This window comes from Dama dama, chromosome 4 (genome assembly GCF_033118175.1).
Source record: "Dama dama isolate Ldn47 chromosome 4, ASM3311817v1, whole genome shotgun sequence".
Lineage (NCBI taxonomy): Eukaryota > Metazoa > Chordata > Mammalia > Artiodactyla > Cervidae > Dama > Dama dama.
Window position 1 is genome coordinate 27,485,053 of NC_083684.1, and position 14,013 is coordinate 27,499,065.

Below are 14,013 nucleotides of genomic sequence, written 5' to 3' on the forward strand. Positions count from 1 at the left end.
TTTTTTGGGTCTATTGTAAGATAGTACTTTTAAAATTTATTTATAGTTGTTTCTACAATGTAAAATACAATTTTCTGTATACTGATCTTATTCAGTGTTGGTAAAATCACTTCTTAGTTTGTATTTTTTCTAGATTTCACAGGATTTTCTGTATAGTCAAATCATGTCTTCTGGAAATTAATAAAGTTTCACTTCTTCCTTTTTAATCTTGATGACTTTATTTCTTTTTCTTGCTTGATTACTCCTATTACAACCTATAGTACCGTGTTGAATAGAAGTGATGAGAGTGGACATCCTTGCCTTTTCTGATTTTAGGGAGAATATATTCATTTTTTAACCAGAACATATAATAGATGGCTTTTTCATAGATGCATCTTATTAAGTTGAGGAAATTTCCCTCTATTCAAAATTTAATTAGAGTTCATTTATTAGTAATAAAACACTGGAGTTTTCAAATCCCCTTTTTTACATCGATCTGAGATTATCATAGATTGTTTTAGTCTGATCAACACTGATTAATTTTCAAATTTAATCCACCTTCCATGCCTGGGAAAAACCACACTTGGTCAGGCTGTATTACCCTTTTTATATGTTAATAGATTCCATTTGCTAAAATTTTGTTATGAATTTCTTATCTCTGTTTATGCAGGATATTGGTCTCTAGCTTTCTTGTAATGCCTTTGTCTAATTTCATTATCAGAGTTTCACAGAATGAGTTGAGCCTATGCCTTCCTCTTCAGTTTTCTGGAAGAGTTTATGTAAAACTTATTTGGTCCTTAGATGTTTGTAAAATTTCATCATAATGCCATACAATGTTATTCTTCTGTGATTATTTTAAAAACAGTGCTTTTACCGTGTATGAGGTGTATGGAAAATTAAAAAGTCTGAAATACATCATTCATTTGTTTTTCCACAAAGGATCGTCCTCCTCCTAATATTTGGAAAAAAATAGATCAATCCAGGGATTATAAAAATGGCAATCAACTCAGGGAATACCAACTGGAAGGACTCAACTGGCTCTTATTCAATTGGTACAATAGGTATGTGGTATGTATTAATAAAAAAATTTTTATGTGTGTTTTTAAAATGTGTTCCAGAATACATTAAGTAAAATTGATACTAATGTTGCTACATTATTACTATCATGCAGTCTTCATTATTGAAAGAAAAACTGTGGTTACCTCTGGAGGATAATGTACATTATAATTTAGAATTTTGACTACAGTTGCTTCCCTTAAATATGTAGCAATCAGAATAGAAGAAAGTTGATATGTTGATTCATAATCAAATTTGAAATACCTTTCTTAATTAACATCATCAAACATCAACTATGTTATCAAATGTTTTTCAACTTACACTACTGTCTGCCAGTAATTGAATCTAGTTCCTAAGGTGTGAGCAGTTTCATATAAAGAGTTTGATAAGTCTATAATGTACATCTTCAAGGAAGCAGATTTTCAGTAATTGATAAGGAATAGAATACAAGATTCTATAAGAATCAATATAAGAAGCTAGTAATGAATTACTCCCACTTACTATTAATTTTCCAAACTGTTTAAAAAACTTTTTGGAATATTATGTCACCTTTTTTTAGTGAGATGGAAAATTAATTGCAAAAAAAGTAAAAAATGGTATCTTGATTGATAAAGAAGTCTGATTATGTATATAAGAGCAAATGAAGGTACTATTATTAGTAATGGTAGCAAAATTTTATGACACTTATTCAGAATCATTTTTCTGTGTTTTTACTTGTCACATGATTCTTCTGTTTCACTTAGTAACAGTGAGTCATGAGTCCATGGCAATGGTGCGTCCATCAACTCCTTCAGATGGAGTTAGGGGGATCTGTCATCCCACACAGTGCTCTTTCCCCTTGTTTATATTTTCTAAGTGTTATCATTTTTCCCAAGAGAATCTTCCTGGTAAAATAGTCAACAAAATTTTAATTGTCTTCTCTTATCAGTACCCTTTCTCAGTTGCTTGTTTTAAATTTGTACCATTTTCCTGAAGCACTTTATCAGAACCCTACCCCCTTCACGCTCTATATATGACTGCTTCTTAGACAAGTCTAGGACCAGTAGTTGAATTCATTCAGATTGTTGCCTGCTCTCACACCCAAGCCTAAACATGTATCTCCATCCTTAGCCATTCATGCCTCTCTCCTATCAGAAGTTAAACGGTGCCTCCCCAGAACCAAGACTGATGCTACAACCTCAACTCTTGACAGGCATCTCATCCAATCTTCAGAAACTCACTTCAGTCACTTATCAGCCTTCTCTGTTGTATCTTCAAACTATCCCATTCCCTTCAGTCTGTGAACAAATTTGGGTTTAACCTATATATAAAAATTTTAAAGGAAAGGATTAATCTTCTCTTAGCTCTGTTTTTCCTTCTAGCTACCTTGATCCCTCTTTGTAACTTCCCAGGTAGAGGTCTAGGAAGTATAGCCATCATGAACTCTTTGTGTTTTCTTATCTCCAATCCTCCTTAAACCTGTCGTTTGGATTTTAATTCTGTATCATCTCTGAAACTCTTAATTTTCCAATCCACAATGTTTTTTTCAGCCTTAAATTGCTGTCTCTGCTGCACTGGATAGTAGTTCTAGTCCTTTTTTAAACTTTTTTCCCATTCTCACTTCCAACTGCTTCTATAGCGTTAACACTCACAGCTCTCCAGTACCTCTGTAACTATTCCTTTCAATAGTCTTTGCTGGTTCCTCTTCCTCTGCCTACCCTTTCAGTGTTGTTTCTTTCTTTCCCAACGTTTGATTTTTTGCTGTCTTCTCATTTTACATGTTTGTTCTGCCTAAGCCAAACGTTATACCGCCCCCACCCCCCGCCCCCGTGTCTTCACTTAGCAGCAACATCTCTACGGTGTTAATTCAAGCCCATGTTTGTTTGCTTCTTGATACCTTAATGTCTATCTCAGTGATATTTTAAACACAACAAATTCACAATTAACCTAATTCTTTCCTGTTTCCTCTGTATCAAACTTATTCTTCCATATTTTACATCTTGGTTAAGAATAATACAACTTAGTCACCCAAATTTAAATCTGACTGTCATCCTACACTCCATATATCTGATTGATCATTAAGTCCAGATCATTCTAACATGTGGTTAAGTTTAGAATCAGTTTTCTCTTGATCCCTCCTACGTTAGTCCAAAGGTCCACTATTCTTTGCTGTATTGTTTTGGTACTTTCCCAATTACTGTCCCAACTTCAAGTCACCTCACCTTCTAGTATTCCCGTGGCACCAGAGTCAGCTTCAAGTACAAACCTAATCTCATCAGGTTTCTTTAACAATTTTCAGTGACTCCCATTCTCAATAAAATGGTGTTCATAACCTGTATTTATGACCCCTGCTTATCTTAGTAATATCCCTTCCTTTACCATTCCCTCAAAACCATATTAAATTACTTGTTGCCTCCCAGTTAACCGTGTTCTTTACACTTGTACCCCTTTGTTCTGCCCTCTGGCAAAATCCTGCTCATTACTGACCTCCTCTCTGAAGGCAGTCTTACTTCTCTCAGCTCTTCTAGACGCAGATAGATACTTACTCACCTGAGCTTCCATAATGAACTTAACACTGATGATTCTTAATTGGCCATATATCACAATCATCTGTGCAGCTTATTTTAAAAATTTCAGTTGCTTTTATCCTACTTTGCACATTGAATCAGAATATAAAGGAGAAGGCCATGGGTAATTATATCTTAAGCTGTTCCAGTACATAGTACAATTGAAAACCAGTTCTTTATTTGTGCTTCTGTGATAGCACGTTGCATGACTATTTATTTATGTCTGCTTTTCTGATAGATGCAAGCCCCTGGAAGGCAGAGAACATGTTCTTTATATTTATATATATATATCCCTGAGATAAGAAGGCATTTAATAAATGTTTCCTGAAAAAGTAACATTTAGTTTGCTTTGTTCTTGCCATTTTGTTCTTTAAAAAAACTCAATTATCTAAGAGGTGGTATCTTTATTTTGGAGCTACAATAAATCTATAGTTTTCCCTTTGCAATACTATAATAAAATTATAATCTTTAACCAAATCTGCACTTCAGAAACTTTCACGTTTTTATAAATGCAAATATTTTAACCTAATCTCTCTGCTTTTTTTATATATATCTTTTAAAACATTGTAGTATACAGAAAACCCAAAATATACATGGGTAATATATTTGTTTATTTCAGACGAAACTGCATTTTAGCAGATGAAATGGGTCTTGGCAAAACCATTCAATCAATTACATTCCTCTACGAAATCCTTCTGACTGGTATAAGAGGACCTTTCCTGATTATTGCTCCACTTTCTACTATTGCAAACTGGGAGAGAGAATTTCGTACGTGGACTGATATTAATGTTGTGGTTTATCATGGGAGCCTGATTAGCAGACAAATGATACAGCAATATGAGATGTACTTCAGGGACTCACAGGTGTGTTACTGGTGATTTTGTTTGTTGTTTGAAAGGTCACATTTTAAAAAGATAAGCATTACATATTAATTACTTTCAAATTTGTGATAGATTTTAATTGCCTACTTAGATCTTAGTTTGATCTCTTTGTTCATCGTATTTATTTTACAATAAATTTTAGTAGCTGAAGAAAGAAATGACAAAAGTAGGCAAGTTCACACTGTAGTTCACTGAAAGGAAGTGTGCTGATTTATACAAATGTACAAATTTGATTTTATACTTAAATTTTTAGCTAGAATAATTGTTTTACTAATTGTTTTAAATACACATTAAATTTATTTTAAAAATAATAACTGTATCTTTGATCATCTTCCAGTTTTTTCCCTCCATTTAAAAAGTTACTTCTTCAGTGACCACCATGGGTTTGAATGCCCATTGAGGTGAAACCATTGGTTGTCTTGTGTGTTCAGTTTTGATGTTAGACATTTTGGGTTGTTTTGTATACTGGTACACACATACCTCTGTATCTTTCTTCCCTTGCTTTGATGGTTTTCTTCTTCTCCATATTCTAGACGAATATTTTCCATTTTACCTTGACCACTTAACTCTTCAGGAAGGAATACCCCTTTTTCTGCTAAATATACAGATCATAAAATTGAGATGGCATTATATGAAAGAGTTTCCTAGCGAAGGTTAAGTTTAGAAAACATGAAATGCCAAGTTGCAGTTTTGAGTAGTAGTTTGACTCTGCTTAGGTAAAACTTTTACTAAGAAATAAGAAACAAAGTTAACTAAAACACATTTCACACAAAATTGTGCTGTTTTGTTAGAAAAGATTATGGCACTCTGCCTCAATATACCACCTTAATATTTTATTTTCTTTTACTCATTCTTAACATTTTATAAGGATCATTATAACATATGGCCAGATCATGAGATATGATATAGGTTAAGGTAAGATAAAGTGCATAGCCTTTTACCTTTGCCTACCAATTATAACTGATTTTCCACTTATTTGAGGCTGAATATCAGTAAAGTTAATTGATTTTGTTCCTTTAACCTCATTTTTCTTCTACTTTAATGTTTGAAACATTTAGATTTCTATGAAATTAGGCATTTCTGTAATCAGTTCTACTGAAAATTATCAACTTTGCATTTTGGAGCCTATGACAACTTAAGTTGTTTGATTTCCTTCCATAATGTTTTATTCTTAATTGCACATTTGTAGAATTTTAGAGCTGTATGATATCATTAAAACCATTTAAAGGTATTTTTAAAATATTAGAAGTTTAAGAGATTCAATATGTATTTCATGAATTTGCTATAAATGTGATAACCAGAAAGCTGAAAGATTCCTGATGTGTTATAAACTGAATAGTATGTATTAAATTATATTTTATGGTAAATGTTATTTATACATTCTAGAATATTGTGTGAAGAGTTTAAAATTTCAAGAGTTAAGGATGTCTCATGTAATGAGATAAATAGATCTACACTTTAAATATAGAAATAACTTTCAGAGTTAACTCTTTCAAATATTTTTTTTTATAAGTTAAATGAACATTCAAGTTCTGCTTTTTTCCAAGTTATTAAATAATTTGAAATCACAGAAATGGCAAAATTATGCTGTAATTTTCTGAATTGCACTGGGAAAAGTAACAGATAATAACATTAATATCTACAGACATTTATTGAGTATTTACCATGTGCCATGCATTATGCTAAACAGTTTACATATAGTATTTCACATAATCTTTGTAATCTCTACCTTGTAAATAGGTGATATCTTCGTCATTTACAAATGAGGAAGCTGAAGTAAAAAGAAATGATATGGTTTTCCCTAAAATCATAGAGCAAAACTGGTATTAATAAACCCAAGTCAGACTCAAGAACCTTTGTTTTTAAACAGTACAATATCACTGTAACTGAATGCATCATATCCTGGATTTTTAGAGCTGTATAGACTTATATTTTGTACCTATTCTAATCTACTGGAGTTATTGTTCAGCTTAATGAGCAGTGTATGCAATCAATATGAATTGTTGTAAAATTACCATAATTTAAGTTGATAGGAATTTAAAAATCTAAATCAGATCACATGATCTTTCTTAACCTACTTCATTTCTCCTAATAGTTTATAATTTTCAATGCCATTTAAACATTCTCTTCACTTGGAATCTAGGACTTTATTCTGGTCCTATATCACTTTCCTTTTGAAGCCCTCTATAAGTGACTCCTTCTTGTCTTATCTAAACTTGGGGGTGACCCAGGGCTCAGTCTTCTACTTTTTATATCCATACTCATTCCATCAGAGATTTCATTTGGTCACACAACTTAATTACCATCTGTACTGCTGGAAACTCCCAAATCTGGATCACCAGTTCTAACCTCTTTCCTAAATTCGAGTCATATGCAAATGCCTACTAAATTACTCCACTTGAGTATCTAATAGACATCTCAAACATAACATGTCCAAAACTGAAATCCTGCATTTCCTCATGGTAGTAAATGGCAACCCCAGCTTCTAGTTGTTTGATCCCAAAAGTTTAGTCGAAACTTGAATCCTCTCTTAAACTCACCCCATTCCTATCCATTAGTAAATCTTGTTGGTTCCACCTTCAAATTAAATCCAGAACTGGCCTCCATTGATGATGGAGGCCTCCAAATCTCATGGCCTCCATTGATGATCTCTTGTTTGAGTTACAACAACAGCCTCTTAACTGGTTTCTATGATCCTGTCCTTGGCCTTTTTCAGACTATTTTTACTAGAACAGCCAAGGAATTCTTTTAAAATATGTCAAATCATGATACTTCTTGTCTCAAAACCCTCTAATAGCTTCTTGCTCAAAGTAAAAGCCAAGAGTCCTCACCTACAGCTTTCAAGACCCTCTACAGCCTCATCCCCTCATTCACTGGATTTTAGTCTCACTGGCTTTCTTGCTAATATTTGAATACTGCTAAAGATATTCCCATGTTACGGCATTCACATTCTCTGTTTCTACCAAGAATGCTTCCTGGTCCAGATCTCTAGATATCAACATGCCTTCCTCCCTGATCTTTAGGACTTTGCTCAAATGCCACTTAGTGATGGCCTCCCCGCCATTGTAAATAGAGTTGGAATGGTCACCTCCAAGCCCATACTTCCCATACACATCCCTGTGTTATCTGAGTCTGTGACCTTTATGACTTTGTAAAATGATTTCTTTGATTTTGTTTTTTAATTTTGGGGTTTCTTTTTTCCTTAATGGCTATGTTCTATATTTGAGTAATTGGAATGTAAGTTCCACTTGGATAATTAGTTTTGTCTGTCTTGTTTACTGCTATATCTGGTGCAACTAGAACAGAGTCTAGCACATAAACACCCAATAAATACTTGCTAACTAAATTATATGAGTGGCCAGTTTTTATATTTACTACTTATTTGCTATTATATGTGTGGAGTCATGGATATAAATAATAAACATAAACACTGAAATTTCTTTGACTAGATTTTATAATAACCATTTCTTTTTTGACTTAACATTGTTATTAAGATTCTTAAAAATTATAAAATGTCTTATCAAGGAATACTTTTTTGGATATAATTAATTGTATCATTGTTTTGGCAAAATTTTTGACAACATTCTTGAAAACTACAGTCTAATACAGTTTTAATGCTAAGGTTCCTCATTTTAAGGGAGTATCTCTGCATATATAAAAATTTCTATGGAAAATGTTTTATAGCAAATGTCATTAAGTGATTTGTATGCTAATTGATAGGAATTAAAAATTATGATCAAGACATTCTAGCAAATTCTTACATTTGGTAATAAATTTCTAGGGGCGTATTATTCGAGGAGCTTACAGATTCCAAGCCATCATCACCACTTTTGAAATGATTCTTGGAGGCTGTGGAGAGCTTAATGCAATTGAATGGCGATGTGTAATTATTGATGAAGCACATAGGTTAAAAAATAAAAACTGTAAACTTCTAGAAGGTCTGAAACTCATGAATCTGGTAAGTGACTTAATGTCATTTTAATAAATTCCATTTCTTAGCTACATAGTAAAAAGAGCTGGTGCCAAAAATGTATTCCTTTTTTTTTTTTAATTTTAAAATACAGATTTCTAATTTCTATCTGATAATTAAGATTATTTTGCTTTAATTAGTAAGGGGAAAAAATCTCATCTGTTTTCTAAGACTTAAATTTTTTAGTACTTTTCTCTTAAAAGTTTTAATAATTTTGTAATTTAAAAAGAGAGAGAAACCTTGGGAGAGTGTCCTATTGAAAAGAAAGAAAAGTATAAGTTATAAGGCTAAATTCCTCAATAAAAAGCCCTTTCACCAAAGTTAAAATAGTATTCAGATCATTTTATCATAGAGGAATAAAGTTTCTGCACAATTAGCATGTATTTATTATAGTTAATGGGATTTTTGAAAGTCATCTTATTAATGTGTTTGCTTTCAAATCAAAGTATTTTGTGTTTTTTAACATTTCAATTTAATTAGCATCACGTAACTAGTACATGAGCACTAAATGACTCAAGTATATTTGTACAGAACTACATCAAGTAAAAGAACTAAAGTACAGAACTACATCAAGTAAAAGAACTAAAGTACAGAACTACATCAAGTAAAAGAACTAAAGTACAGAACTACATCAAGTAAAGCAGTAAAGTGCTCCTTCGTAGTCTTCATCCATGCCCACTCGTACTCTCCACTGCTTATTCCAGTATTTACAGATTGGTATATATTAGTCTAACTATTTACTAACATCTAATACTTAGGTAGACATGCAGATACATATATAAATATTTTGCTTAAGAATTTAGAGATATTTTCAAATCAGATTTTAAATACTTTATACTATTATCACTAAAATACTTTATTTCCTTTTGTTACTATTATATTTAATTTGTAATGCATTTCTAGCTCAGAAATATTCCCGTCAGCCCTTCACATTGTTAAATTGTTACTTTAATGATGTAAGAACTTGTTCTTTTGTAAGAAATCAAGTGATGATCTGCTAAATTATAAAGAATGAGCACTGTTTTGTATACAAATTACCATACCAAGAATTGCTAAGTACCCCCCCCCCAAGAATTTGTCTATTTCCTTGAATAAAAACCTAAAAATACACTTCTCATTATTTACTATTTTTCTTTTAAAAGCAATAGGTAAAAATTAATAGACAAAGTAAGCTATTATGAGAATAATGCGGAGTAAATTAATGAGAGTAATTTAAATTAATGAAGAGTGGATGGAGATATATTTTGAGTTGATTCTTGAAAATTAGGGTCATAAAAATGTTTGCGTTTCAAAAACATGGAAACATTTGATAATCTATGTCAACTTTCATATCATCTTAGCACAATGGTATTTGACATGGACATGGACATTGACAGGATATTGGCATAAACATGATACATTTATTGTCATGTTATTCTTTCTTTCTTTAGGAACACAAGGTGCTTTTGACTGGCACACCTCTCCAAAATACAGTTGAAGAACTATTCAGTCTTCTTCACTTTCTGGAACCCCTAAGGTTTCCTTCTGAATCAACGTTTATGCAAGAATTTGGGGATCTAAAAACAGAGGAACAGGTATCCTATTAGTCTTTGTAAATAGGTACATCAAATCTCTTCTCATTGTAACTATGCATATGGATGCTACCTATGGACTTCCTGGTGGCTCAGACGGCAAAGTGTCTGCCTACAATGCGGGAGACCCAGGTTCAACCCCTGGGTTGGGAAGACCTCCTGGAGAAGGAAATGGCAACCCACTCCAGTATCCTGCCTGGAAAATCCCATGGATGGAGGAGTCTGGTAGGCTATAGTCCATGGGGTCGCAAAGAGTCGGACACGACTGAGCGACTTCTCTTTCTTCACTATGCTACCTGTAGTTTCATCATTTTTTATGCAGGTGCAGAAACTTCAGGCTATCTTGAAACCAATGATGTTGAGACGATTGAAAGAAGATGTGGAAAAGAAGTTGGCACCTAAGGAAGAAACCATCATTGAAGTAGAACTTACTAACATTCAGAAGAAATACTACAGGGCTATTCTGGAGAAGAACTTTTCATTTTTATCCAAAGGAGCAGGGCAGACTAATGTACCCAACTTGGTCAATACCATGATGGAGCTCAGGAAGTGCTGTAATCACCCGTATCTTATCAAAGGTAGTCAAAAAGGATTGCAGAGAAATCCTTTGCTTTCAACAAATACTGATGAAAAAATAACAGATGCTCAATAAAACTAACACAGATGTAGTAGCTGCTACAAGGAAAGGCACTGACCCTGTAACTCTCCACCCTGGTGTTTTGTGGGATTACAGTTGTTCCAGAGTCGGGGGCAGTGTGAGCTGCTTCGTAACAGTGTCCCATGTTAGCATCACAAGACTACAAAAGCAGGAGACGTGTTCAGTCTGACGTGGAGTGCGGGTCCTCCACCAGCTTAATCCTCCTTATGGACAAAGACATGGGCTTTACCATGTTTGAATCTCCGAATTTACATTTTTCTTCCTGGTTTCTTTTCAGTCTGAATACTCTAGTTATTGGCTCTAAATTTGTGTGCTCTGATAACATTACTTTTTAAGGTCTTGTCAGCTTCTCTATTAGTGATCTGTCTGTACATTTGAGTATTTTTACTTATTCCTGGGAATATACTCTTTATGCAAGACAAGCCATTTCTTAGACCAGTAACTTAACTCGCTTGCAATTCTGGTACTCTTAGGGCTAGACAGGCTGGAGGAAAGGAGAGCACCCTTAATGCTAATCTAGACTCTAGGAGAAGTGTGGTCAAAGAACTATAACTTGACTTCCCTTTTAATTTTTCCTGTTTGCTTGTTTTGATGGCAAGCAGGATGCCTGTAGACACATCTAGATTATGATCACCTTGCAGTGGTGACCACTGTTGTATTGGTTTTTAAATACTAGAAACTTATTTAAAAGTATGTGTTTACTCACTTAGGATGCAACTGCATTTTCACTAATTCTTAGCCTAAGAACATCCATTCAACATTTAGCAAACATAAATTTTTAAGACATTATGCCAGTTTTCTTGGGAGATTAAAAAAATGCTTAAGACACTGTCTTTATCCTCAGTGGAATTATAGGCTGGTGTTGGTGGGGATTTACCCACAAAGATAAATAATTCTAACAAAAGCAGTGTACCACATTAGAAAATTTCGATGTGTTAAAGAAGCACAGAAGATAACTAATTTAAAAAGAAAGTAGTTGAGAGTATCTGCATTTGTGTGTTGATGCTGTCTTCTTATATTTCTTTGACAGGTGCTGAGGAAAAAATACTTGGAGAATTTAGAGATACATATAATCCAGCTGCTTCTGACTTTCATCTTCAAGCAATGATCCAGTCTGCTGGTAAATTGGTCCTTATTGATAAATTGCTTCCCAAAATGAAAGCAGGAGGTCATAAAGTGCTCATCTTCTCTCAGATGGTACGCTGCCTAGATATCCTGGAGGACTATCTTATACATAAAAGGTAAGGCATGTAGTTCACCGTGATTTATACTATAAAGTATGCTAAGTATATGGTATTAAGGTTTCTGCAGAACGGTTTACTGTAACCCAACTTTACTCGACTCTTCTTTTTTACGTAGATAAGAATCCATTTAAATCTCTACATAAAGATTGTTTAAGATTATGTATCAGGTTTTCCTAACCTACATATTTTGCAATAGTAGACAGGGCTAATGAGACTAAGAAAATTTTGCACATTGACAGATATTTGCTGACCTATTGATGGGTGTATTAGGTTACATTTTATTTGATGTGTTTGTTAACCTTGTAGTAGTGACATTTTAAATGGATTTAATAACCGTCTTCAAAATTAAAGAAAATGATTCAAGATTCTTTTTCAGATCTTTTTCAGTGTGAAAATTAGAACCTGAACTTGCTGGACTTTGACTTATTGTACACTGTATAATTGCTCTTGTTTTCATCCTTTCTCATGTGTTTAATGTGGGTTTTTTGTTTTGGTTTGGTTTTTTGGTGTGTGGTAGTAAGATAATCTCTGCAATAATATCTAATCATTATTTAGATAAATAAGATATTTATCATAGGATATTTATCAGAGTATTTGTGGACCAACTAGAAATCAACACATTAATATAAAGGAGAATCTGAAGATTCAGCTGTAATTTTAGTTTATGATATTTTGACCCTTATTAATAAATAAAAATCAGTCTATGTTAGTTTATATTTTCAGATATTTTATAGTACATTTTTATTTTTCATTTTGTTTTCAGTTCCACTTTTAGTGTCAGTGTTCTCTCCTTTAGTCTGATTCCAAAATTTGTATTGCCCGTTTTATACCAAGTAGAGGGAGGATTAAATTGCAATATTCTTAAAATAGACATTCTTGCATTTTCTTGATGTCTTTACACAAAGAACTTTATAAGATAAAGATAAATTTGACTTATGATGAATTTCATGGAAAACCTCAGATTTCTTTCATTCAAAAGTAACACTATTAGGAGTCACACTCCCCGTTTCACAGGCCCCAGAGATAACAGTGCAACTGCTGATAAGACTTAATTATAGGTGGAAAGAAGTGTCTTAAACCAGAGGTGTGGCAAGAGTCATGTGTATTCCTCTTCTAGTTCCTAAGTCTTTATTTATTGATGTCTAGCAATTTCTGAGTTTTATGTTAAATGAGGAAGGATAAAAGAAGTTAAAATGTAATTATTTGTCAGTGATGACTGTGAAGAATTAGCATTATAGTTTACTTTTAAGAAATTATAGTTTATAGGCAAGTATATCAATTGAGGGAGTAACATGAATGAGGTAGCGAGAAATGTTTAAGCTTCTCGTATCAAGTTTTATTTAAACCTTTGCTTCTTGCCCCCCACCAAAAAAAAGAAAAAAATCACTTGTTACAGTGACATTGGTGCATGCATGCTGAGTTACTTCAGTCCTGCCAACTCTGTGACCCTATGGACTGTAGCTCACAAGGGTCCTCTGTCCATGGGATCCTCCAGGCAAAAATACTGAAGTGGGTTGCCATGCCCTTCTCCAGGGGATCTTTCTGACCCAGGGATCAGATCCATGTCTCTTAACATCTCCTGCATTGGCAAGCAGCTTCTTTACCTCCAGCAACACCTGGGAAGCCCAGTGAGATCAGTAAAGTATATTAATTGTAAAGCTTTTTACCTATACATCCAGTAATGCAGAGATTTTGTTAACTTTATATCATTTTGTGTTTCCTGTTTAGCACAAACACCGAGAATTATAAAAGCATAGAAACTAGTTGGGGTAATATCACTTCTTAATTTGGTAGTAAACATTAATGTTGCAGCAAAATTGATAGCTATATGTCTGTCAACTTGATAGAATGCCTTTATTTTCATTATATTCATCTGTCTAAATTTATTGCATTACACTTGATAGATATTTATATGAGCGAATTGATGGAAGAGTCAGAGGGAATCTTCGACAAGCTGCTATAGATCGATTTAGTAAACCTGATTCAGATCGATTTGTCTTTCTTCTGTGTACCCGAGCTGGTGGGTTGGGCATCAACTTAACTGCAGCTGATACATGTATAATTTTTGATTCTGATTGGAATCCTCAAAATGACCTTCAGGTAAACAA

General features: G+C 33.4%; 1 protein-coding gene across 15 annotated transcripts in view; it reads left to right on the forward strand.

Annotated features, from left to right (window-relative positions):
* CHD9 (chromodomain helicase DNA binding protein 9) overlaps positions 1-14,013 on the forward strand; it is a 217,998-nt gene that overhangs the window by 154,504 nt on the left and 49,481 nt on the right. For all 15 annotated transcript variants that reach the window (XM_061138502.1, XM_061138501.1, XM_061138499.1 and 12 more), the window contains 7 exons: positions 919-1,040; positions 4,201-4,444; positions 8,244-8,420; positions 9,863-10,006; positions 10,326-10,581; positions 11,692-11,902; positions 13,810-14,005. In XM_061138502.1, the coding sequence (XP_060994485.1) occupies positions 919-1,040; positions 4,201-4,444; positions 8,244-8,420; positions 9,863-10,006; positions 10,326-10,581; positions 11,692-11,902; positions 13,810-14,005 (1,350 nt within the window). The remainder of the gene's footprint in view (positions 1-918; positions 1,041-4,200; positions 4,445-8,243; positions 8,421-9,862; positions 10,007-10,325; positions 10,582-11,691; positions 11,903-13,809; positions 14,006-14,013) is intronic.